Source organism: Esox lucius, chromosome 2 (assembly GCF_011004845.1).
Source record: "Esox lucius isolate fEsoLuc1 chromosome 2, fEsoLuc1.pri, whole genome shotgun sequence".
Classification (NCBI taxonomy): Eukaryota; Metazoa; Chordata; class Actinopteri; order Esociformes; family Esocidae; genus Esox; species Esox lucius.
In genome coordinates, this window is record NC_047570.1 from 25,905,636 (window position 1) to 25,932,442 (window position 26,807).

General features: G+C 40.7%; 1 protein-coding gene across 4 annotated transcripts; it reads left to right on the forward strand.

The window, feature by feature from the left end:
* The first annotated feature begins 225 nt into the window (after positions 1 to 225).
* On the forward strand, positions 226 to 25,762 carry lpcat2 (lysophosphatidylcholine acyltransferase 2). 4 transcript variants are annotated; one of them, XM_020051673.2, is made up of 14 exons: positions 237 to 325; positions 4,225 to 4,329; positions 10,418 to 10,560; positions 14,062 to 14,279; positions 14,943 to 15,055; positions 15,690 to 15,750; positions 20,715 to 20,808; positions 21,082 to 21,136; positions 21,360 to 21,442; positions 21,737 to 21,862; positions 22,073 to 22,226; positions 22,673 to 22,771; positions 23,002 to 23,143; positions 24,579 to 25,762. In XM_020051673.2, the coding sequence occupies exons 3-14, from the start codon at positions 10,514 to 10,516 to the stop codon at positions 24,752 to 24,754; spliced, it is 1,368 nt and encodes a 455-aa protein (XP_019907232.2). In that variant the 5' UTR covers positions 237 to 325; positions 4,225 to 4,329; positions 10,418 to 10,513; the 3' UTR covers positions 24,755 to 25,762. The 4 variants fall into 4 exon arrangements, with proteins under 4 accessions (XP_010890980.2, XP_019907232.2, XP_019907235.2 ...); XM_010892678.4 differs by lacking the exon at positions 4,225 to 4,329 and having other exon boundaries at positions 226 to 325; XM_020051676.3 differs by lacking the exon at positions 4,225 to 4,329 and having other exon boundaries at positions 242 to 337.
* Positions 25,763 to 26,807: the final 1,045 nt, after the last annotated feature.

Consider the following 26,807-nt stretch of genomic DNA (forward strand, 5'->3'; position numbering starts at 1 on the left):
TGTAGGGGGGGGCTGAGCCCCGAATGTATTGTGATCGTAGCAACGCCTCTGCATTGAAGCATAAATCAGCCTTAGGTAAAAACGCTGCGAAAACTGCACGTGCCATCCAAAAAACAATGTGTATCATTTGCTTAGTCTTAAAAATGTATTTCATTCGATTTAACAAACAGATCCCTGATAACGTATAGAAAATAAAGCATTGTGGTTTGTGAACGCATTTTAGCGCTGGTGGGGCACAGAGGAACCACGATTTCAGTCAGATTGTTAGACGCCAGCAAGACACGTGACGGTTGGCTGCTATTCTCCTAACACCGTTGTTTATGAGGTAAATAACTAGGTAAGCTAGGTAATTTAGCTAGCAACATAGTAGATATTGGCTGTTAAGCCTCCCGCAGGTACCGTGGGATTTCTCTCCCCGTATTTCTCTGTTCTGTTTTGGGCGTATCGCAGACGACAGTTCGCAGAGTAGAGTCAGTAACGTTACTGTTAGCAGTAGGCTTTACGCTAATTGTGGGTACAGGTCGTGATGGCCATTCGAGGCTTCGTTACCGTTCTTCTAGAAGCAGGATATTATGCTAGCAGCGTTAACGAAGATTTCCTTTTTCAAAATAAGAGCAACCATTTTTAAAGCAATATATTTAACAAACTACTCGGTATATTTTATGTTTGATGTCCGTTCCAATGTTGTTATTTTCGGTTCTTTCTTACAGACTAGATTGTTAACTCTTTTGCTTGTAAATTTCAATGACGCTAATGAAGCCTCGTTTGGCCATCACTAGGTACAGTCACTTACAGCTAGGTAAGCAGATTATTTGGATTTCTTATCTGTGTGCAATATTATTCTTGTTTTAATTATTAGGCTATAGGCCTATTATAATTTTATTAATTATTATAGTTATTAGTTTAACATAATTAGTACAAGGCCGAACCAGAGATCACTAGCCCTTTTTTGGCATTGCGATAAGTAAACCATTTTGTTCATGATGGGGACACCGATTGACCACCCACCGGAGGGAATTAAACAACATTAATGGGAGATAAAGTACCACTCTAACAATGTATATGAGTGCTACAGTCATGTTCCCCTGTCGTTGCATGCAGATACGGAAGCACCTTAAACAGCTGCTTGTTTTGGTGCTCATCAACATCTTCAGTCGAATTGGTGTCCTTATGTATTTTTTTGTGTGGAGTGTTGAGAAATTGGTCTTAAATTAAATTCGAAGTCTTACATTTATTTTGCTGAAACCTGCATATACCCTGGCACAGTGTCTTGCAACTCAGTCATGGAAGACTGTAAGTCCTTAAGAGCTGTCATACTCTCGGCCTCTTGGCGGCCTCCCTGAATAGGGACCTTCTCGACGGGGCACACATTTTTTGAGGACGCCCTGTTCCTCAATTCACAGTTGTGTCATATTCTCTCAATTTCGTAAAATTCACGGGGGGAATTTCAGTGCCTTGGAAATGTTTTTATATCCTACTCTTGATTGGTCCTTTTAAAGAAACTTAATCCGGATTTGCGTTGAATGTCACCTCTTATATTTGATCCCCTGGTGATTTTGTACATTTTCCCACTGACAAAGAAATTATCAGTCTATAATTTTAATGGTAGGTTTATTTGAACAATGAGAGACAGAATAACAAAACAAAAAATCCAGAAAAGCACGTGTATTTTAATGAGTGAAATAATTATTTGATCCATCTGCAAAACATGACTTAGTACTTGGTGGCAAAACCCTTGTTGGCAGTCACAGAGGTCAGACGTTTCTTGTAGTTGGCTACCAGGTTTGCACACATCTCAGGAGGGATTTTGTCCCACTCCTCTTTGCAGATCTTCGCCAAGTCATTAAGGTTTCGAGGCTGATGTTTGGCACCTCGAACCTTCAGATCCCTCCACAGATTTTTTATGGGATTAAGGTCTGGAGACTGGCTAAACCACTCCAGGACCGTAATCTGCTTCTTCTTGAGCCACTCCTTTGTTGCCTTGGCCGTGTGATTTGGGTCATTGTCATGCAGGGATAACCATCCACAACCCATTTTCAATGCCCTGGCCGAGGGAAGGATGTTCTCACCCAATATTTGATGGTACATGGCCCCGTCAATCGTCCCTTTGATGCAGTGCAGTTGTCCTGTCCCCTTAGCAGAAAAACACCCCCAAAGCATAATGTTTCCACCACCATGTTTGACGGTGGGGATGGTGTTTTTGGGGTCATAAGCAGCATTCCTCATCCTCCAGATACGGCGAGTTGAGTTGATGCCAAAGGGCTCGATTGTGGTCTCATCTGAACACAACACTTCCACCCAGTTCTCCTCTGAATCATTCAGATGTTCTTTGGCAAACTTCAGCGGGCCTGAACATTTCAGTCCTTCACGGCTTAGTGTGTTACCAATCGTTTTCTTGGTGACTGTGGTCCCAGCTGCCTTGAGATCATTGACAAGATCCTCCTGTGTAGTTCTGGGCTGATTCCTCACCGTTCTCATGATCATTGCAACTCGACGAGGTGAAATCTTGCATGGAGCCCCAGACCGAGGGAGATTGACAGTTCATTTATGTTTCTTCCATTTGCAAATAATCGCACCAACTGTTGTAATCTTCTCACCAAGCTGCTTGGCGATGGTCTTGTAGCCCATTCCAGCCTTGTGTAGGTCTACAATCTTGTCCCTGACATCCTTGGACAGCTCTTTGATCTTAGCCATGGTGGAGAGTTTGGAATCTGATTAATTGATTGCTTCTGAGGACAGCTATCAGGTAACAAGGTAACAAGCTGAGATTAGGAACACTCCGTTTAAGAGTGATCAGCAGGGGATCAAATACATTTTGCCCTCACTGTATGAGCTTGTTGGACATCCCATTCCAAAACCATGGGCATTAGTATGGAGTTGCCCGCCTCAGCTATAACAGCCGCCACTCGTCTGGGAAGGCTTTTCACAAGATTTTGGAGTGTCTCTGTAGGAATTTGTGTATTCAGCCCAAAGAGCATTTGTGGAGTCAGGCACTGATGTTGGACAAGATGTTGGGCCTATTCCAATTCATCCCAAAGGTGTTCAGTGGGGTTGAGCTCAGGGCTCTGTGTAGGCCACTCAAGTTCCTCCACAGCAACCTCGTCAAGCCATGTCTTGATATACCTGGCTTTGTGCACAGGGGCACAATCATGTTGGAAGAGCAAAGGGCCTTCCCCAAACTGTTGCCACGAAGTTAGAAGCCCCTAAATGTCTAAAATGTACCTGTATCCAGTAGCATTAAGATTACCCTTCACTGGAACTAAGGGGCCTAGCCCAAACCCAAATACACAGCCCCAGACCACTATCCCTCTTCCACCAAACTTGAGAGAACATGTTTCCACTGCTCCAGAGTCTAGAGGGGTGTGCTTTACACACCTCCAGCCGACGTTGGCATTGTGCATGTTGACGTGAGGGTCGGCCATGGAAACCCATTTCGTGAAGCTCCTGACACACAGTTCTTGTGCTGATGTTGCTTCCAGAGGCAGTTTGGAACTCTATGGTGAGTGATGAAACCGATGATAGGCAATTTTCACACGCTACTTGCTTCAGCACTTGGCAGCCCCGCTCTGTGAGTTTGAGCCGTAAAATATAGCAGTAAATAGGTTGGGGAGGATATACCCATTCAGTCTCATAAGTCAGAATTCAGGATTCGAAACACTTAATTTTTTATCATTTGTAAATAGGCTGAAATATTTGTATGTCAAATACATTTCATATACAGCTCATTACTGTATCAAGGTCTTTGATGAGAATGTCTGAGGGCTTTTAATATACACTGCCTCATTGTGGTCAATATAAAACAGCATATTTGACTAACTGGTGACATCGTGTGGCTAGATGAAGGTCTGTTGTGTTTTTTTTTTATCTGAGCACTGTGGGTATACTATGTTTTCAGATAGATACGGTAACTTATTCCACTTGTGCGTTCTAACTGAAAATATGTGAATATGACATTTCTGGCAACATTTGCTGTAGAACTAACAAACTCCTGGGGAAGGTTCATCACAGTAAATTCCACTAAACCTGAATGAAATAACAAGACTGATGAGACTCTTGCTAAATGCCCAATGGACCCCTACTCTGTCCCTCAACTCCGTTTTCATATTCACATGTCTCTGTTATACCATAATTGTCCCAAAGTTGAAGGAGGGAAAATGAACAACACATTACATATATGGGACATATATTGAGCACTGTAAAACAAGTTTAATGGTTACACTACAGAAAAAAGCGACTGGGTCCAGGCCCTGGGAGGTGCCTGCTATGTGATCTGTCAGCTGGGTGACTGGGCCGAGGTCCTGGGGGGACAACCGCTATGACAGCTATGCAGTGAGTATATAAGTATGCCCATACAAAAGCATGTGTAAGATGTTATTGATCGATCAGAAAACCACCATTTGCCTCATTCAGCACAAATCTACTTTGCATAGTGTTGGTAACGATGTTAACTGTGCCCTATGAAACTTTTATTTAAGGATAGTGATCATATGAAGGCATTTATCACAGTTTTTTGGCTCCTTTTTAAATCATAATGATAACAGAAATCCCCCAAATTGCCCTGATCGAAAGTTTACAAAACCTTGAATGTTTGGCCTTGTTACAGACACACAAGGTGACACACACAGGTGGAAATGGCAATTAAAGGTGAATTTCCCAAACCCGTGGCTTTTTAAATTGCAATTCATGCCTGTATATAAATAGCCTATGAGTTTGTTAGCTCTCATGTGGATCCACTGAGCAGGCTAGATACTGAGCCATGAGGAGCAGAAAATAACTGTTAAAAGACCTGCGTAACAAGGTAATGGAACTTTATAAAGATGGACAAGGATTTAAAAAGATATCCAAAGCCTTGCAAATGCCAGTCAGTACTGTTCAATCACTTATTAAGAAGTGGAACATTCGGGGGGGTTCTCTTGATACCAAATCATGGTCAGGTAGACCAAGAAAGATTTCAGCCAAAACTGACAGAAGAATTGTTTGGGATATAGTACAAAAACCCACAGGTAACCTTAGGAGAAATACAGGCTGCTCCGGAAAAAGACGGTGTGGTTGTTTCAAGGAGCACAGTATGACAATACTTGAACAAAAATGAGCTGCATGCTTCGAGTTGCCAGAAAGAAGCCTTTACTGCGCCAATGCCACAAAAAAAGCAGAGTTACAATATGCCCGACAACACCTTGTCACACCTCACAACTTGTGGCAGACTGTAATTTGGGATGACGAGACCAAAATAGAGCTTTATGGTCACAACCATAAGCGCTATGTTTGTAGAGGGGTCAACAAGGCCTATTGTGAAAAGAATACCATCCCCACTGTGAAGAATGTTGGTGGCTCACAGATGTTTTGGGTGTGTGTGAGCCGTAAAGGCACTGGGAATCTTGTGAAAATTAATGGAAAGATGATTGCAGCATGTTATCAAAAAATGCTGGCAGACAATTTGCATTCTTCTGCACGAAAGCAGCGCATGGGATGCTCTTGGACTTTCCAGCACGACAATGACCCTAAGCACAAAGCCAAGTTGACCCTCCAGAGTTACAGCAGAAAAAGGTGAAGGTTCTGGAGTGGCCATCACAGTCTCCTGACCTTAATATCATTGAGCCACTCTGGGAAGATCTCAAATGTGCGGTTCAGTGAAGATGACCAAAGACTTTGCATGACCTGGAGGCCTTTTGCCAAGACAAATGGGCAGCTATACCACCTGCAAGATTTGCGGCTTCATAGACAACTTTTACAAAAGCCTGAACAATCATTGATGCTAAAGGGGGCAATACACAGTATTAAGAACTAAGGGCATGCAGACTTTTGAACAGGGGTCAGTTCATTTTATTCTTTGTTGCCATGTTTTATTTTATGAATGTGCCATTCTGTTATGACCTACAGTTGAATGTGAATCCCATAAGAAATTAAAGACGTGTTTTGCCTGGTCACTTGTGTTTTCTTTAAAAAGAAAACTCCAAAGGTATGCACACCTTTGAGCACAACTGTAGATGGAGTCTTGCGTTATCATGTTGAAACATGAGGCGACAGCAGTGGATGAACAGCATGACAATGGGTCTCAGGATCTCCTCACGGCATTTCTGTGCATTTAAATTGTCATCAATAAAATTTAAATGTATTCTTTGTGTAGCTTTTTCCCACCCATTAAATAAATGCCCATATGATAACCATAACTTCTGCAAAATGCATCGCCAACACAATGCCAAAGACATTGTCTGCCATCTGCTTGCCAGAGGTAAAACTGGAAGTTGATGCCAAACTGGCATCAGGTCAAGACCCTGGTAAGAAGGACAAACATCCAGATTCACTTTTGTTTTGTGGACCTACAATTTCAACACCTGTTTGGGTGGTCAGTCCTAGACGATCCTGCAGGTATACCAGAGCTGTCAGGTGGATGGATTACATTGGCAAAGGAGAAATGCTCACTAACAGGGATGTAAAGATACTGTAGAAATGCCTGTGAAAATAAAACATTTAGTGTATAATGGAACATTTCTGGAATCTTTCATTTTAGCTCATGAAACTAGAGACCAAGACCTTGCATGTTTGGTTTGAGTTTTTGTACAGTATAACAGTTTATCAGCAAGGCATAATTACTTTATTAATTCATGCAAATGTAATCTCCCTTATTTATTGATTGAAAATGTATTCCAGAAGGAATTAAAGCTATTGAATGCTTGGATGAGAGAGAGACACAATACAAGTGTAATTGTAAAAATTCTTTAAACAATCCCTTGTGGGGGGCACAGATTTAGCAGGAGGTTGACAGAAATGGTGCAATATTCTTATCAGCGAAGTTGTAATTGAGATAGAACCACAATTCCAACAGTTTTTGATGCGAGTGGAGTGAGAAGAATGCCTCCCCAGAGAGTGTTTGCATTTTGCAGACAGCAATTCCTGTTTCTCCTTGCAGTCATTAATCCTTTTGTACAAGATGTGAAATTGACCATGCCTGAGATCGTCAAAGTGAGTATAACATTTTAAATTAATTGATCAATGACAGAAATAACTCTCGATTGACTGGGCAGCAGGGTTTTAGGCGGCTGTTGACAGACATGACGTCCCCTTTTTTATTCCATTTTGAATTACCAGGGGGCAAAGATTTTGCCTGTGGTTGACAGAAATGGTATCTGCTCGTTTTTTTAATGAGCATGATCTCCAGAATTAAATGATCCTATTGAATGTGTTGGTGAGAGACACAACACATCCTAAATTTAGCATGTTTTGGACCAATCCCTCTCAATTGCTAGGGGGGCACAGATCTCGGGGATGGCTGACAGAAACTGTATCCCCTTGTTTATTGAATATAAATCTACTCCAGAATTAAATAAACCTATTCTATGTTTTGGTGAAAGAGAGACACACACAATAACATTATACATTTAGACATTTTTGGAACAGTCCCTATCATTTAAAAGGGGGCATGGATTTTGCTGGTGGCTGACAGAAACTTGGTTATTTAATTATAATCAAATCTGTATATTTAGGACCAATCAACTCTAACTCTGTTGGTAAAAGCATGAGGCATACAAAGCTAGAGGATGTGGGTTTGAGTGTCATTGGGGACAGCATAAAATGTGTAACGGTACTTATACTCAAACCAACAAGCTCACTGGTGTGTTTTTTTTTTCTGGCTCTGTAGTTAAGCGCACGTCTGGTGTGTGTGATTAGGGCCGACTACTGGTACATAGCTAATCTAAGCCAGTGAAACCTTGGCAGTCCTTCTGCTATGTTGTAGTGTTATACTGTTTGTTCTTTAAAATCATTTCTGCTTTTTTTAAATACAACCTATAGCTTTTTCAACTTCCGTTTATAAAAGCAGACACCATTTCCTAAGACATCCGATTTCAAATAGCTAACGATAAAACCTGCCAGCTAAGAGATTTATCCCTTAAAACTGACAAACTTCCCAAAATGACATGGATGAAAATCTGAAGGTATAGGTTATTTGATATATCTTCTATGCGTGTTTTTAACTACAATATTGAACGGGACCCTTTCTGATGTAGTGTTGTAGATTTGTTTACGAAATCGTTTTTTCATTTAATTTTACCTAAGGATTTTGAGGTGCGCGGCTGCTCAATTGGCTTATAACATTCGAGTGCGGCCGGTGCAGTAGGTGGGGCCTAAAAGTGATAGGCAGTGCGAGATCGCTGGTGCTGTCTGTCTTCCGTTTTCATGAATGATGTTATTGCAGCATTCGGAGAGCAATATGGGAACCGGATTTGCAATATTCAAGTGGGCGAATTTGTAATTGAGAAAGATCCACAATTCTGAGGCTTTTGACGCGCGCGGAGAAGAATGCCTTCCCAGAGAGTATCTGCGCTTCCCAGACAGCAGTCCCTGTTTCTCCCGGCTGTCATTAATCCTTTTGTACAGGAGGTGAAATTGACCAAGCCTGATATTATCAAAGTGAGTATAAAATGTTAAATTAATTTATTAATGAAGCAGTTTACCGGTTCCTGAACTGTACTGGTATTTAAACCTACCAGAGCGCGCTGCTTTAAGTTTCCCCCCTAGCTCTGCAGATCAATGCGTGTCTGGTGGTGTGTGTGATTGTAGCCTTCTACAGGTACATAGCTAATCTAAGCCTTTGAAAACCCTGGCAATCCTTTTGTAATGCTTTGTTATTGTGCTACACAAACAATGAAGGCATTTGTTAACCCTCTAGAAATTCCCCCAAACCATGTGGATTTCTAGAATGAAAAGTCGATCATGTACTTATCCCTTCAATCGTTGTTGCGTCGTTTGTTAAAGAAAGGAACTGCTCTAATATTCAGAGTTGCAATATTCAGAGGCAAACAACGATATCAACGTTATAGTTTCCACCGTGTCTTAAAGCCTACATATATTGTTAACATAGGTGTACAACGTTAATATTTTGATGTAACTGCTGCAACATTTTACATATTTAGATGCATGTTTCATGCTAATTAGTTGGGTTAGGGATCAGGTTAGGATCGTTGGTTATATTTATAATTTATGATTGTAATGTAAATAGATAGCATCAATATATAAAACAAATATATTAATTGTTACATGCATGTGTCAGGGAATGGCACCGCCAATGAGTGCTGCTGCTCAAATCCAATTCAATTTATTTTAACATCTAGCAAGGTTGTTTCACCTTTGACTCATGTTTTCATTATATTTTAAAAACCCACTGTAAAAATGTAAAAAAATAAAATGAAATATATAGAGAAAGATATCCTTATTAGATATATTTTTCTTTAACCAGTTCACAGATTTCAAAGTTAATAAAATATATTGCATTGTTTAAATCTTTTCTTCATTATTGGTCTTACTTCCACCTTGTTATTGTTTTCCACCCTGTTACGATTCATTTCACCCTGTCAGGTTGGTATTTTTTAAAGCATATTTTAACACTGCTACAAAAGTTTAATAGATATATTTATGGTAACTTGTAGAAATAGAGTGGGTCTGTTTCATATGCCATTTCCTTTGACCAATTCAGTTTTTTGCGCTTCTATCAGGAAAAATAAGGTTCAGGTTCATTTAACTCAATATTCTTTGTATCATAATTCTTTGTAACAAAATAAATATGTGTTAGAGTAAGGGAACCTTGATGTCTAGAAAAATCTGAAAATATATACAGTAGATATAAAAAGTCTACACACCCCTGTTAAAATGTCAGGTTCTTGTGATGTAAAACAATGAGACAAAGATAAATCATGTCAGAACGTTTTCCACCTTTAATGTGACCTGTAACGTGAACAATTCAATTGAAAAACAACTGAAATCTTTGAGGGGGGAAAATGAAAAATAAAATCCTTACAATAACCTGGTGGCATAAGTGTGCACAACCTCTTATAACTGGGGATGTGGCTGTGTTCAGAATTAACCAATCACATTTACATGCCTTGTCAGCACTTTCAGAAAGTTATGTGTATGTCCCTAACAGGGTGGAATTATCAGCATGGTTCATGTATGAACAGTCCACATCTAATTATTTGGATTAAGTGCCTGAGTTTGACCAATATGTTTTTTCTGACAGTCAAACATATACTTTTTATGATAGCATGTCAACACAAAAATACATACTTTTTTGCCAATATTTATGAGTTCCAAATGGCACCGTATAGCAGGAATTCAAGTAATTAAGCAGATGCTGTTGTCCAGCAACCTTTTTACCGCTATTGGATTTGAACCAACAACCTTTTGGCCATTGGGCCAGCATTCTAACCACTCAGCTTATCTGCCACCCTTGCAATAACAATTAAGTGTGCTCATGAGGCTTTTAAGTTTTGTTCTAAAAAACTCAATGGGTATTGACAGTGTATCACAAATTTATGAGTAAACACATTTGATGTAGCTGGTAAGATAGATGTGATCTGACAGATTTGGAATAAGCCAGCAATATTGTGTGTAATGTGTTACTTTTCGTATTTTGTCTTCACAGTGTGTACTCTTGGGAATCTTCCTGGTGCCTATCCGTGCCATTTTTCTGACTCTGGTTGTTTTGGTTACATGGTGTGTAGCTGTTATAACAACATTCATGCACCCTCTCAAAGGAGCAGTGGAGCCCATGACTGGATGGAGACGGTAAATACTCTGTAAAACACCATCATGTCACTCCTGACATATCTGCCATGTAAAATAATGTTTCACCTATTTGTCTCCTTTGACCATTCGTTTACTAACTGTTTTTTCATACACACCCATAATACATTCATTACACATCTTGAATGTGTTTAATATGTGATTACAAGTTCCAACAATATTTCTGCAGAATTTTCAAATGCTGTGAAATGCAGGAAGGAGATTGGTCTACCAACCAGGAAACACAAGTCTTCTTCCCCCTTGACTTATTACATCACTGATTTCCTATGTAGTTTTCTAAGTAGTATTATAATAGTGCTTTGGACTAAAAAAACAATATCTCATCATAGTTTTCTTAGAAGAGAGGGTTTCATAGAGATAAGTTACACAAGGCTTGAAGCAATACATAAACCTAATAAACCACATTTACTGTGACTCAAACTCACCTCACTATCTATCACTCTCTTCCTGTCTCTCTTTTTCTCCCCATGTTTTGCATATTTTGATTGTGTTAATATGAGCCAGCCACAGCTAAACACACCCCTGTCAAAATGCCAGGTTCTTGTGATGTAAAAGAACGAGACAAAGATAGATCATGTCAGAACCTTTCCCACCTTTAATGTGACCTATAACGTGAACAATTCAATTGAAAAACAAACAAACAAATCTTTGAGGAAAAAAAAAGAAATACTCACAATAACCTGGTTGCATCAGTGTGCACACCCTTAAACTAATACTTTGTTGAAGCACCTTTTGATTTTATTACAGCACACTTTGGGTAGGAGTCTATATCTACTGTAGCTGCTGAGTCTGTCTCATATTTACACGTAGCTCTACTTGATTGATGTCAGCAGTAACCCGCTGATGACATGCAGCACCAACTTAGCTAACTGGAGTATACAGTATGTGGATTCTATAATGCATATGCATCAGTTTAGACAGACATGTTAAGAACAAGTAATCTTTTATTAATAACGACATGTACACAATATACATAAAACAGAATATTTTATACATTATTCAATAAATCAATTAAATACTTTATATAGCAACACAATAAACAATGAAGCAAAAAACACAATCCTTACTTCACAACCAGATGCCTTTTTCTTCAAGATTAGATTAGATTAGATTCAACTTTATTGTCATTGTACAAGTACATTACAATTAAATGCAGTTAGCATCTTACCAGAAGTGCAAATAGAAAAGTGCAGTAAATTTACAAGTGAAACAATTAAGAACAATGTAAGTTATAAGTGGGATGTATAAATGTGCAATGAAGGCAAATGCAAGTACAAATGTAAATTCTAAATGTGCAATGAAGGCAAACTGAAGTTGCAAGGTAGCATGTGCAACTGAAATGCAGGGGTAACAGCAATGAGGTTCCCGAGATGATAATAATAACTTTGCAAAGCATTGTCAGAGTCCAGTAATACAAAGAGAGTAGTGCAACAAGGTCCCTGAGAGGCAGTACTAAGTGGTGGGTGGGCAGGTATGCTTAGTGTTGGGTCACAGAGTTCAGCTGGGTTACAGTAGCTGGAAAGAAACTGTTCCTGAGCCTGCTGTTGCAGGAACGAAGAGACCTGTACCACCTGCCTGATGGTAGAAGGTCAAACTGTTGGTGGCATGGGTGTGAAGGGTCCATGATGACCCTGTGCCCTGCGCAGACACCGCTTACACTAGAGGTTTATGATGGCTGGAAGCTGGGCACCAGTGATGTGCTGGGTGGTTTTCACCACCCGTTTCAGGGCCTTCTGGTCAGCCACTGACCACAATGTGATTTTCCCAGTTTGTCAGAATGCTCTTGAATGTGCAGCGGAAAAAGTTCATAAAGATGCTGCACCGTTTTGACCAGGGTTGAGGTGTTGAGGGTCCAAGAGAGGTCCTCGGAAATGTGGACACCCAAGAATTTGAAGCTGGGCATACACTCCACCTCTGTGCCATTGATAAGAACTGGGGCATGACTGCAGCTTTTCGACTTCCTCTAATCCACATTGAGCTCCTTGGTTTTCTTTGCGTTTAGTGCCAGGTTGTTGTCAGCGCATGATTTTTCAAGCAAAACCTCCAGTGCTCTAAATATATTCAAGAGCTAAAGGTATTTGAGCCTGAGCTCAGTTTGCTTATTCCAATTCTGAGGGGCAAGAAAATGTAAGGCGTTCTGCCTAGTTCATGAGGTACACTTGGTGTATGAAGTACTAGCCAATCCTTTGCTTTCTTGCTTTAATGAATTGTTTTAACTTTCTTCAGTGATGTGAGATATGCTGTAAGTTTCTGCAAAAGCTCTCTGTATGTAAAAAAAAAATCTAAGTATAGATAGGCTGCATTTATACAAAGATAACTATATTTTTTAGGTATTGTTCCATTTGTGATCATTGTTGAATTATCTCAGTAATTTCCATTGTAGTAATATCAACAATAAATCAGTTTTGAGACATTGTCAAAAAAAACCCCCACCATTTTGGAGTGATAAAACATGAGTTGCAATTCTCATACTTCCAGGGTAAAAATGTATAACAAAAAATGTAAATTTTAACAATTTCACAGATTTCAAAGTTAATAATATTCTAGGTTATTCTAGTTTATTATTCTAGGTAATTTTTCTAGGTTAATGCCTACTGCTACTTCCTTGGGGGTTTTTGTGGAGGTGTGATATTAAAAACGGAAACACCAAAAAAAAAAAATCTGAAAGAAAAAACGGAATTGGGCAGACATTTTAACAGATTTTCTAGGTCTTAAGTATATGAGTGTCTGTGTGAGGGTTTTGACGGTGCGTGTCAGAGTCAAGGGAAGATAATAGTTAAACAGTCAGATGTCCCGGGTATAAAGTTTTCTTTTTACTCTCTATCCTGGTGAGGATTCTCCTTCCAGCTCTGTCTGCTGTATGAACAATCCATGGCTCAAGTGGCTGCTGAGGTGATGCTTTTGAATGGCTTTTTACCATGTGAAGTAAATGTCCTGGAGGGGAAAGCCCTGTGGTGCTTTTTGCTAACCTCACTACCCCTTTGGGAGCCATATAATTGCTGTAAGGAGACGATGGCACACCCGGTGGTGATACAGCCGGAAAAATAATAATCATAATAAACCTGTTATGCTCTTGATGGTCTTCAGATCTGCAGAACTTGGTAAATGTAAATGACAGATTTCTTGAGCTGGTGGAGGAAAATTCTCTTTTTTAAAATTCAAACAGTAAAATTCCCTGTATGGATAAGTGGACACCCCCCTTAGAATTGCAGTTGCAAACTTGCTGAAGTATAACCAACAACCTTCCAGATCACAAATCAAGCAAATTGGCTTCACTCTGTGATCAATTGTAGTGATTTTCATTAGTTCTTAATAAAAGCAGTTGTTCATAGAGGACTCTACTGCACACTTCATATCTATAACTTCAATCATATCAGGCTTTAAGGCAACAAAACATTTTGAAAGGTGGTGGAGACTTTCTATTCCCAATGTAGTCAAATATACTGCAGATCAACCTGTTTATCTGGTTTGTTGTTTCCATAGGTTCCTGTGTAGGACTGTGATGGCATTTCTGGGTAGGACCTACTACTTCTTCATGGGCTTCAGGGTGGTGGTGAAGGGCCAGCAGGCAAGTAGTGCAGAGGCCCCCATTCTGGTTGTGGCCCCACACTCCACCTTCTTTGATGGAATAGTCTGCATTGTAGCAGGCCTCCCCTCCACTGTGTCTCGCACTGAGAACCTCGACACTCCTATATTTGGCAGTAAGTATCATTTGTGTTATTGTTACAACTTCTTTAACTTCCACTCATGTCCAGTTCGAAAATGAGTGGAAGTGAAAGTATACAAATATGATTCCAAGTACTGAAGTTTAAGTATTTGATAGTGACATTTTTATATTGTTGAAGTGCTAAATACACTCCATGAACACTCCAAGGTTGTCATCCAATTACGACTTGATCAGAGTGGCACCAAGTTAACTTTAGGCACTTTCGGGGATCTAACTATTTAATTGAGGATGGAACTTAAACAAAAGGCTGTACATCACCAAGCATGTAGGCTTGTTATTTAGCTATAAATCCAAACAAATTTTGAGATTAGAAATCTCACAATTTAGGGATGTATTCTCAATTAGCCTAGAGTTTATCATCAGCTGTCATCAGCTACTTTAGCTAGCTGGCATTTGTTACCTGGGGTTAGGTACTGTAACCCCTGGAAACACTTGCTTTGCAAAGTTCCCACTCCCAGTTTTACTAGTGGCTGTTTCCGCACTGGTTATTGTTGAGTTCGCTAGGCGTAGTCCACATGTTTCTGGACGGCCAATATGTGTTTGTTAGATTCTGTGTGTGTATTTATGCTTACTGAGGTTTGCAAATATAATATCGGTTATAGCGTAAATCTAATGTGCTTCTTTTCCCTCTATTCAGGGTTTTTACGGTGCCTCCAGCCGGTGTTGGTCTCCAGACAGGACCCAGACTCCCGTAAGAACACAATAATGGAAATCGAAAGCAGAGCCAAGTCAGGAGGCCGCTGGCCACAGGTCGGTCAAAACACAATCACACACACACTTTTGTTTCTCTAGAGGGGATGGCAACCCAGACGTCCCTGTTCCCTATCACCTAGCCTGAGCCCTAGTCTGATAAGGCCTCATGAACCTGTTTAGAATAGAATAAAAAAAATCGAACTCTTTTAAAACCGTTTTTTAGGAAGAGTCAAGGATGTTAAACATTTTTATATTTCAACTTTAACTTAAGCTTCTGCCAAAATTACCCACTTGGATCTTCTATTGTTATAATTCCTAATTTTTGATAGGGGCGAGTGAAGCGTGCATTGATGGTTGTGCGCACTGCTCAGAAATGAAAGTACGCACAAGAAGCAAAATTTGACCGGGGAAGTGTTTGATGTGTTGTGATTGAACTTAATTCGTTGCTAGATTATTTTACCAATGAAGTATCTGGAGATGTAGAAAATCTGAAAATGGAGTTAATTAATTGGTAACACTTAATGTAAAACTTGTCTTGCATGTCTTGCATGAGGTCTGAGTGCTTTCTTCAGAGTAATGAAAAACGTCACAAAAATGTATAATAATATTTGACTTTTAGTTTTTTTTCTTTGTTTCCTATGGAGTGGTAGGGCCATAGCAAAACATTTGAATTAAATAATTTGCATTCCAGCTTCTAGTGTTCCCTGAAGGAACTTGTACTAATCGGTCCTGCCTCATCACTTTCAAACAAGGTATGTTTACTTCCTGTATATGTTGTTTGTTTTTAAGTAAAGACACTTGTATTGTGCTTTAGTCAAAGTATCAACTGACACCAAACAACAGTGTACTGTTGATAGGGTATGGAAATCTTGTGGGATCAGTCATGTGTACACCATGTCCATACTGTCTTTTATGGACAGTATGGACGTTTTAATATGTAAAAGGTTGGTGGGGCACAAACCATTTCAAAATATAGGATACATACCAGTAAAGCTACCAAACTCCCTCTTGCTACTGATGTGTTTATTTAACACTTCAACAAACAGCGTGGCTCCACAAAACACTTAAAGACACATACTGGAGAGAGGGAGGGAGAGACCATTTTGTTTCATTGCTCTCCTCTCTCTCACACATGTAAAATTACCACTGTCACATTAACAAACCTAAATTAGGAATGCAACCAAGCTCAGAACAAATGTGCCTACAGGGCCATACACGAACCGCAATGAGCTCAACACCACTGAAGGCCACAACGAAGTGGAAAGACAACTTTTTAGGGATACAGATCCATTCTAAGACAACAACCTTAATAGATAAGCATGGACACACTGACACTCGTCACCATCTATATCAATCCATCCAGCACAAAAATATGACCAATGCACGGACCAGCACCACAAAGGCAGGATGATAAAATATGCTTTCACTCACCAAGGCTGAGGGCTCACTTGAAGAGAAAAGTGGCACAGCGGTTCTTCCTCTGGGCAAACTTTTTGATGACTTTGGGAATGAAGTCATGTAGCTGTTGAATCAGCTGGCTTTCGATTGGACAACATGGCCAATGCGTTGAGTCGCGGCTGTCCCATGGTATTGCTAGTGAAGGTTTTTACCCTCTTCAAGGTGGAAAAGTTCCTCTCTGACTCAGATGTCGTCATAATTTTTTATCAGAGTGACGGCCTCAGCAAAAGCCTCCTCTAGGTTGTTCTCATGGATGGATCTTAACAGAGACAGGGCCGTCTTACCAGTGTGAAGCTCAATGTGGCGGGACAGAGTGGTCAGCTCAGACTTCAGCTTTTCCTCGTTTCCTAGAGGCCATAGTTTCACCACACAGTCAAGCTCAGATGAAGGGAATGACAGGACAAATTGTGGGAAGAGCGAGCTATCGACCAGCTTGGCAGCAATCAGGTGGTCACTTTGTGAACCTCTGCTCCCCCTGGGAGATGACTGTGTCGCATGCCTCCTTCATCACCGGCGCTGTGTTGGTTACTCATCAACCTGGCTTGTCTGTTCCATCGTAAGCCGTGGCAGTCCGTCAGTTTGCTTCCGCATATTCTGGACATTCTCCTTGAAACTGGTGAGCGCACTGCTAATCCCAGATGCATCGATGCTCCTTTTTTCCAGAGTGTTGTATAAAACATAAACTTCTGGCATAAGGAAGAAAAAGAATTCCAGCAGCTGCGGAAAGGCACAGTCCCAGAGTTTTTTTGACCGGCCATATGCCTCACTTATGGTGGCCTCATCCCATCCTGGTTGTGTGCATATGTCCTCCATACACATATACATCATTGACAGTTCTACTTTTGAAGTTCTATCGTACAGCGAGTGGCCTTGGAATGTGTCTCTGTGTTGCCTCAGCAAGTGCTGCAACACTTTTTGGAGCACCAGAGAAAAAGGTGGCAAAAGCAGTTAAATCTGCAAAAAACACCTTCAGAATGCTTGTCCTTGCTGAACAAAGTTGCTGCAAGTTCAGGTTCAGCTGGTGAGCACAGCTGTGAACAAATTGGGCATGTGGGTATGTCTCTTCCATTAGCGTCTGTACCACTCAGACGTTTCCACTCATTACAGCCGCACCATCATAAGTCTGAGTGATCAGCTTTTCTCCCTGCTTCAGTGTTTCCAGCACACCCTTGATGCTATTAGAGAGGCAGAGTACAGTTTTTTCTTTGACTTCCACAAACTCCAAAAACCTCTCTGTCACTGTATTGTCAGGCAACATGTATCGCAACACAACCACCGTTTGTGATTTACAGGAGACATCAGTTGTCTCATCTGCCTGTATGGCAACAAATGATGTCTCGTCCACTTGCTTGGCTATCTCCTCCCTGTACACTTCATACAGTCTAACAGTTCGTTTTGTACAGTGCTAGATGGGCTGAGCATCAAAGTGCCTCTGAAGTCTCGAATCGCCCTCACACATAGTCTCAAATGCATCTGAATATTCCAGGATTCAGGGAGTCCACCTACTCGTTGTGCCCCCACAGTGCGGTTTCACATTTTCCACACAGTTTAATACATGTTATGATCCGACTGAGAACGTACCTGTTTTCCTCCACCTGTTTGTAATGCTGCTCAATGGAGCGTCTGTATGCACTGACAACTTGGGCTGTGACATTTACCCTTCCAAGTAAGCCCAATTTCACAGCATTGTCCAGATGACCCCCGTTGCTCTCATGTTTTGCAATCCTCTCAGAAAGATGTTATAAATCTATATAAATCTATATAACCCGTCCTCGACCAAGTACCATCTCCACCAAATAGCAGACATAGAAAACAGAAGAGTGCATTCTTTTGTATGCTAACCATTAGCCACTTTTTCTTCCAAAACCACTCCACGTTAAACCTGAAAGTACTTTTACCAGCAGTTTGAGTGATGACAATATCCCGTGGCTGATGGGCACCAAGTCGCTTTACTTAAAGTTTCTCCTCCAAATGAAGGGTTTAAACCGGTGCTCGAGTATGAAATCCACTTTATTCCTTTTCTCAAGTTATCTGGCGTTTGTGAAGCTAACAAGCTAGCTAAGACAATCTACCGTCCTCGCTCTTCTTGCCGACTAATGTTGGCGTCAGACAGCCGTACAGCCAATCAGGTCTGAAATACGAAATGACACTGTAGTGGGGCTACTGGCTGTCAGCCCCTCTTGGCATCAAATTCATGTGATTTACATTGATTACACTCTGAGCATGCGTATTAATATTTTCACACGTACAATGTACATTGCATTGTGAGGGAAGGACTAGCCCCACATTCACGCTTAGCCAATGGCTTACTACTGTTCAGCAGAACGCAAGGCAGGGAAAAAAATAAAATCCTAACACAAATTATATCCTATTTAGGGAGATGTTATACTCACCTAAAGGATTATTAGGAACACCTGTTCAATTTCTCATTAATGCAATTATCTAATCAACCAATCACATGGCAGTTGCGTCAATGCATTTAGGGGTGTGGTCCTGGTCAAGACAATCTCCTGAACTCCAAACTGAATGTCAGAATGGGAAAGAAAGGTGATTTAAGCAATTCTGAGCGTGGCATGGTTGTTGGTGCCAGACGGGCCGGTCTGAGTATTTCACAATCTGCTCAGTTACTGGGATTTTCACACACAACCATTTCTAGGGTTTACAAAGAATGGTGTGAAAAGGGAAAAACATCCAGTATGCGGCAGTCCTGTGGGCGAAAATGCCTTGTTGATGCTAGAGGTCAGAGGAGAATGGGCCGACTGATTCAAGCTGATAGAAGAGCAACTTTGACTGAAATAACCACTCGTTACAACCGAGGTATGCAGCAAAGCATTTGTGAAGCCACAACACGCACAACCTTGAGGCGGATGGGCTACAACAGTAGAAGACCCCACCGGGTACCACTCATCTCCACTACAAATAGGAAAAAGAGGCTACAATTTGCACGAGCTCACCAAAATTGGACAGTTGAAGACTGGAAGAATGTTGCCTGGTCTGATGAGTCTCGATTTCTGTTGAGACATTCAGATGGTAGAGTCAGAATTTGGCGTGAACAGAATGAGAACATGGATCCATCATGCCTTGTTACCACTGTGCAGGCTGCTGGTGTAATGGTGTGGGGGATGTTCTTGGCACACTTTAGGCCCCTTAGTGCCAATTGGGCATCGTTTAAATGCCACGGCCTACCTGAGCATTGTTTCTGACCATGTCCATCCCTTTATGACCACCATGTACCCATCCTCTGATGGCTACTTCCAGCAGGATAATACACCATGTCACAAAGCTCAAATCATTTCAAATTGCTTTCTTGAACATGACAATGAGTTCACTGTACTGAAATGGTCCCCACAGTCACCAGATCTCAACCCAATAGAGCATCTTTGGGATGTGGTGGAACGGGAGCTTCGTGCCTTGTATGTGCATCCCACAAATCTCCATCAACTGCAAGATGCTATCCTATCAATAAGGGCCAACATTTCTATAGAATGCTTTCAGCACCTTGTTGAATCAATGCCACGTAGAATTAAGGCAGTTCTGAAGGCGAAAGGGGGTCAAACACAGTATTAGTATGGTGTTCCTAATAAATAACAGAGAGAATGGTGTTCATTCTTTTATGGGGTTCTGTTTTTGACACCACCTCCTCATTCTGTCATTGTACATACAATATTTTGCATGCTATGAGGTACTTTGTGTTATCAGTTGACTGATGCAAACTACAATGGCATCCAGAGTGCAGGGGCCTTTGTGTAGCTATGGTTTCCTGTAATAGAACAGTGTCAGTAGTGGAATGGAATAGATCGCACGTTGTGATAATGAACTTCAAACGGAAATGGCTGAAGCTAAATTAATCTACTATAAGCAACAACACTTCTATGGTTATTTTTACTTATTTCCTGTGCCTTTATTTATTGCTGGCCTCATGACATGTAAATTATATTATTTTTAAAGCTAGAATGACAGCTATAAAACATTATCTGAGTAAATACCACCGGTATTTCATTTAATGTGAGGGTTTTAGCAATAACCTGTCATTTTAGTTTTTTTACACATTTATATTACTCAGTCAACACGTTAGAAGTTAATATTTTGCTGTCCGTCTGGTGGCAGAGTTTCAGAGATATTTGAAAACATTGTGTTTAGTATGTTCTGTCTGTTCACAGACAGGGGTTGTGAGGATGCTCTCAATAAGTGAGACTGTTAGTCAGTGCTGGTGTTGGAGTTCAGTAGGTTCTTACTCTGTCCCTCTCTCCCTCACCAGGTGCCTTTGTCCCTGGGGTCCCAGTGCAGCCTGTGGTCATGAGATATCCCAACAGACTGGACACTGTGACCTGGACATGGCAGGGCTTTGGCTCGTAAGTCAGCAGTACACTCAATGGTTTACAACAGTCAGTGCCCATTCTCCTGTTGTTTACTCCTAATGGGTTTATAGTCAGGCACCTGAAAATGGCCCACATTTAAGGGAGCTGTGTGCTGCGCCTATTACTCAATAATCTGCCTGAAACTCTGGGGAAAAGAGATTATCACCATTAAGCGATTACTTGTTTTTCAGTTTAGCAGCTATACATTGCAGCCGTGTTTTTCACTTTGACTTCATCTGACGTTGTTTTGTGGTGTGGGGGTTTCAGGAGAACTCTGTTGCTGCTCACTCTGTGTCAGCTCTACACCACTGTGGAGATTGAGGTCAGTATTAACAGACAACACAGAAAAACACTTGAAGGCCTCCGACATAATGTCTTCATAGCACATTTATAAGCAGTACCAGTGTGTTATGTATGGTGAGTGTGTATATGCTCTAAGTGTTATGTCTCATGGGAATGTTATGAACACCTTTATACTAAATGGCCTTCCAAATAATTAGCATTTCCTTGTTTTTCACTGTTTTGACATTTTCCCTCTGCTCCAGTTCCTTCCTCCAATTGTCCCCACTGAGGAGGAGAGGAAAAGACCCATGCTCTTTGCCAGGGCAGTGCGAGATGTTATGGCTCAGTAAGTGTGTGCAGGTTACAACATTTAATAATACCTTCTAATGTCTGTATGTTTCTAGAGGTACAGTACATGTAATCCCTAGCTGTGAGCCCACTGTCAGAGGCTACCTCAGGGTATGATTTGAAAAACAAATGTACATTCGCCACCAACACACTGTGGTACCGCAGCACTTGCGTGTGTTTGGAAAAGGGCAAAACGTGAGCGCCTCGTATTTGTCCTGTCTGATGTGTACCTATACGATTTCTGTCTGTATTTATGCTTTGTAGTAGGGAATATTCTTCCTCATCTCTTCAGGTCCCTGGGTGTGCCTGTGACAGACCACACATATGAGGACTGTCGGTTGATGATCTCAGCTGGAGAGCTCACTCTACCCATGGAGGCTGGCCTCGTGGAGTTCACTAAGATCAGCCACAAACTGAAGTAAGGACTGGTTCCTTCTGCTGCTCTGATTTGTTGGCGATGTTCGGTCGGATCCACTGACCAAACCCCAAACTGATGTAATTTGTGCTTTACAACTTTTTTTTTGACCAACTCTTGGCTATTGGTAATAGTTGGTGAATATACCCACTCCCCTCCCCTGAGTATGTCCTTGTGTCACGCCCTTCATCCTCACTACCCGGTCTTTCTTAGCCTGAAGTGGGACAACGTGAAGAAGGAGCTGGACGGCTTTGCAGCCATGGCCTGCTCCTGTAAAGGAGGCCACATCAACATCCAGGAATTTGCCAGCTTCCTCAAGCTGCCAGTCAACCCCGCCCTGCAGGAGCTTTTTACTCTCTTTGACAGGGTGAGAGTCGGTCACATATAGTTTGGTTCAGTCTCCCTTATTTCTTATGTTCAGACTCTCTAATGTTAACTCGGAAGAGTGCACTCGGTCTCTCCTACTCTGTTTAGAAGCATTTGAACTGGTGCGTGCTTGGCTGGAGGACTTCCTTATACTTATACTGTTCCATTCCTTTTAATTCCACAAGGGGAGCTATTCTGGAGACGGCTCGTGAATAAGACCACAGCTATTGTCCAGTCTGTACTCTCCGACACTCAAACCTGTGACTGAAACTGGCTGCGTAGGCATTTATTTAGCGTAATGTTCAATATGTTCGTAGATTGGGTACAAAAAATATTTGTTTTCTTGAAAAGACATTTAGCGTATGTATAGTGCAGCACCGAATGTTGTTTGTTTCCTCCTATGTGCCGGGTTTCCTGACACTGCTCTGCCACTCTGTCTCTTTCTAGAATGGGGATGGCACCATTGACTTCAGAGAGTATGTAATCGGTGTGACCATATTGTGTCGACCAGCCAACACAGAGGAGGTCCTCCGTACCGCTTTCCAGGTTTGAACAATGAATGAGTTGCCTGTTCCATATTCTACCCTGTCACATATGTGTGGGGTGTACACACACTGGATTTGAATAGAAACATTGTAGCGGCATTTCGTGGTTGTCTAGGGCTAGGGATGCCATATGTTCATAGGGCAATGTTTTTGTAGGGCAGAATTATTTAAAATTGGCATTAATCAATACATTTCTATTTACTCCTACATTCTGTTTCTTTCTCTTTTCAGTTGTTTGACATAGATAATGACCAGCGAATCACCCTTGAAGAGTTCTCTTCCTTGCTTCGCTCTGCTCTGGGCGTGTGTGACCTCAATGTTTCCAAATTGTTCAAGGAGATTGACACAGACAGCTCTGATTACATAACCTTCTGTGAGTACACCAGCCCTAATGAAAGTAAAATCTAGGGAGCCCCAGCAGAATGAACAGGCAATTGACTGCTTCCCTTAATTCAACACCACTGAACAGGCTGCAATGTTTGATTTAATTTACACGTGTCTTGCTTGGGAGCCTCTTTATGCTATTATTTTTTAACTGTTATTTGGTACAAGGCAATTGAAAACATGTCATCCCCCACTAATGATGGAGTGCCCAACTTTTGTCAAATGAGATATTGTGTAATTTATTAAAATAGACCAATTATTGTTACTTTTGTAAATGCCAGATCTCAATGGCAAGACACATAATCCACCCAAATTTAGTCAAAATATGTCCACTAGTGTCTGTAATATAATATGGATTACGAACATTCAGATCCGAGTCAAACAGATTAGATAAACGTGTTGTATAGCACCACTGTGTGGTCACAACCTGTATCGAATTCTATTAAAATAGGAAAATCTTTAACTGATTTATATGCATTGGCCCAACCATGTGCATGTAAAAGTTTATTGGCCCATGTGAATGATTGATTCTCAATCATGCAGTTTTAGGTATTCTGAAAATGTTTGATTTAAGCAACCTTTCTATATTAATTGAAAATTGCATTATGGATAATTGAGGGAGATATGCTCCTTTTTAGGAGAAGGAACTTTGTACCAAATTTCTTGACTTTATGTCAGATGGACCTTGCACAGTTTGCCATTTAAATCGTTTGCTGAAGTGCCACCATCTGGTTATTCCATGTTATTTCGAAAAGGCCAAATCTCTTTGCCAAGAAGTCATTCACCCAGGTTTTGAAAGCATCTGGCCAGTGGTGTATACATGAAGCATGCCCATCCACACATGTCATATCAGGCAGATTCCTGTCTCATACCACCCCTCCATAATTCATTTCATAACCACCTTCTATAACATTGACTCACTTAACCAATAATCAAAACCTTAGGAATGGCAGGAATGGCCCTTCATTGAAAACCTTGATGAACACTGTGGCCCACTACAAAATAGTGGGTATAGGCATTCATTGATGCTAGTGTGTGGTGAAGTTGCAGGCTGAACATGGTGTCGCTTTTGGTCCTCATTCCTGCAATTATCCTTGTTTGTTTAATGTTTGGATTTGATTATAAAGCACTTAATTACATTCAATATTGTAATTATATTAACTAAAAGAATTCAAAGATCAGTTCTAAATTCATATTTATTATAATTAATGTCATTTTCTTATGTAACATTTTCTGTAACATTTATATTTTGAAAATGTAACATTTTCTTATGTTACAGAATTGCTTTTCTTGTTACTAAAAACTGCAATATATTTCTAATTCTGTCCTCCATATCACTCTCTCCTATAGTGGGCATTGATAATATTTCCAAAATACTGTCAGTTCTGGTCTTTGATCCTAATTCTCTCCCTTTCCATCTTCAGTGGAATTCCAGGCCTTTGCCCTGAACCACCCAGAGTATGCAAAGTTGTTCACTACATACCTGGAGCTTCAGCGGTACCAGGCCTTCCAGGGGGTGGAGTCAGAACTCTCCTCCACTAATCACATTAATTCAAAAGACAACCAGGAAGAAAGCACCTCTGACAAGAAGGACGACTGAGTTTGCCCAAATTAATGATTTAAGCGTTTCTGCAATGTAGTCAGTCTTGAACACACACAGTACAACACTCTTTGAGCTTTCAGTTGAATACATTGTCAGACCACTGAGGGCCAAACAACACAGCGTATTTCTACTACGCTGATGTTTAGAGACCTGAAACAGGATTTTGCCTTATTGATTGGGTTGAATCATGATCCACTTCACTGTAATTATTGTAGAAAGTTGCTCTTAGTTATGTTCTATATTTAAATTTTTTAACAGATTAATCAGATTACAAATTTCTTTTTATTCCTGTTTGCATTTATTAAAAAAAAATCCCGTGACATTGTCACAATTTTACCTCTTTGGATGATAACCTAGTCAGCCCATATGTAAATGTACCAGAGATCCACTACTAAGTGGTATGTTGTACTTTTCAATGTGTCTGCCTGTTCACCTATGTTTCTGCAGTGTCCTTCAAGATGACTAAAAAGATTGCCAAACCTTTTTTTCTATAAGTAGAAAGTTGAAAGACTACGGTATCCCTGGATTGCAAGAAACATGTATACTCACTTTTTTTAATGACATCCGCCTAATCGGGCAGCTGTAATACTTGCTATGTCTGGAAAGTATAACAGCACATGCTGTGCTCTACAATTTCTCCACCGCTTGGGGACACAGACACTGTAAGTAGTGTTGCTGTGTAATTAGCTAAAGGTTTTGCTTTGCATCTGTTTCTATTTGCATTTCCATTGAAGAGTGATGTTGCTGAGGCAGCAGTGGATGCTTACGGCTTTAGCCGAACTAAAGCCCAAGCATCTATTGAAAAATAGGGCAATTTGTGAGCAAAAAGGCAATGGTGCCTAGTGTTACTCACAACAGTGTATTCCAGGGGGTATGTATGGTTTCAAATTAAATACCGAGCACCGTTATTTATTTAGCTCAGTGCGTTGTTGCAATTATGTGAATTTTTGTTAACACAGCAAAGTTTGTTTCCCCCTCCCCCAATAAAATTCAGTCAACTTGTAACTCTTAAGTGAACTTTGTTTTTATATCTTTGAAACTTTGAATACAGCTTTGAATTAGTCCTTCCTTTCAAATTTCTGGAGTGTTTTAATTTGAGTTCTCCATGTTAGTGTACTGCCTGTCTTGTGTGTGTGTGTCTGGTCCTCTGTGGTTGTGTGACTCGGTTGGTTAGATCGATAGTTCTATGATAGTTCTAAGATCTCTCGAGGTTCTCGGAGGGAATGCAGGAGTCAGCTGTCTGATATGTATTTTTCAAACCATACCCACAACAGATTTAATATGGTCAAGATGAACTGATCTTGGCCAATGCATTAGGTCTACATTAAGAAATCATAGTCCATAGGCTTTCTTTTCTAAAATGTATAGTGCACCCATGTGTTTAACGGTCAGATTGGTTCCACATCCCTTTTGGAAGCGATCTTTTATTATTATATTGTATGTCTATGGTCGCAATGGTGTGATGCCCTAATAGCTAACTTCCTGGTTCCTAAATCATTTAATATAAAATGTTTCTATGCCTCTTGGGCCCCATGAGCGCTTCCTGCAAGCACTGGCGTTATTACGGCCTTGCAAGGGATCCATGGCAAGTTTACAGGCCGTAATACAATATATTTTAACAGCATTAATCAGCACAGCTGATGCTATCTGCAGTTCTCCAACAATCAAGTTTACAACGTAATATAGCTTGTATTCCCCTAAAAAAATATTTTTGCCCAGAGAGTCTGGATTGAAACAGGTTTCCTTCAAAGCACATCTTGCCCCTCTGGCATTGTTTGGCCAAATTATAACACCTTGCAATGTCACAGCTTTACTGTGAGGCAGTTACCGCGAAAACAGTTCCACTCAGGGGCCCCTCCAAAAAGTGTTTTGTCTGCCCCATGAGAAAAATGTATAGAATGTGCAGGAAATTAGCTTAAATAGTTAGAAATTCTTGAAGAATGGCCAAGGGATGGCCATTGAAATGTCCCTTTTCCTGACCAAAGACTTGTTTGTTCAGAAATTAGTTGGAATGAATCATCTTCCCCCATACGCTTTCAAAACCACTGGG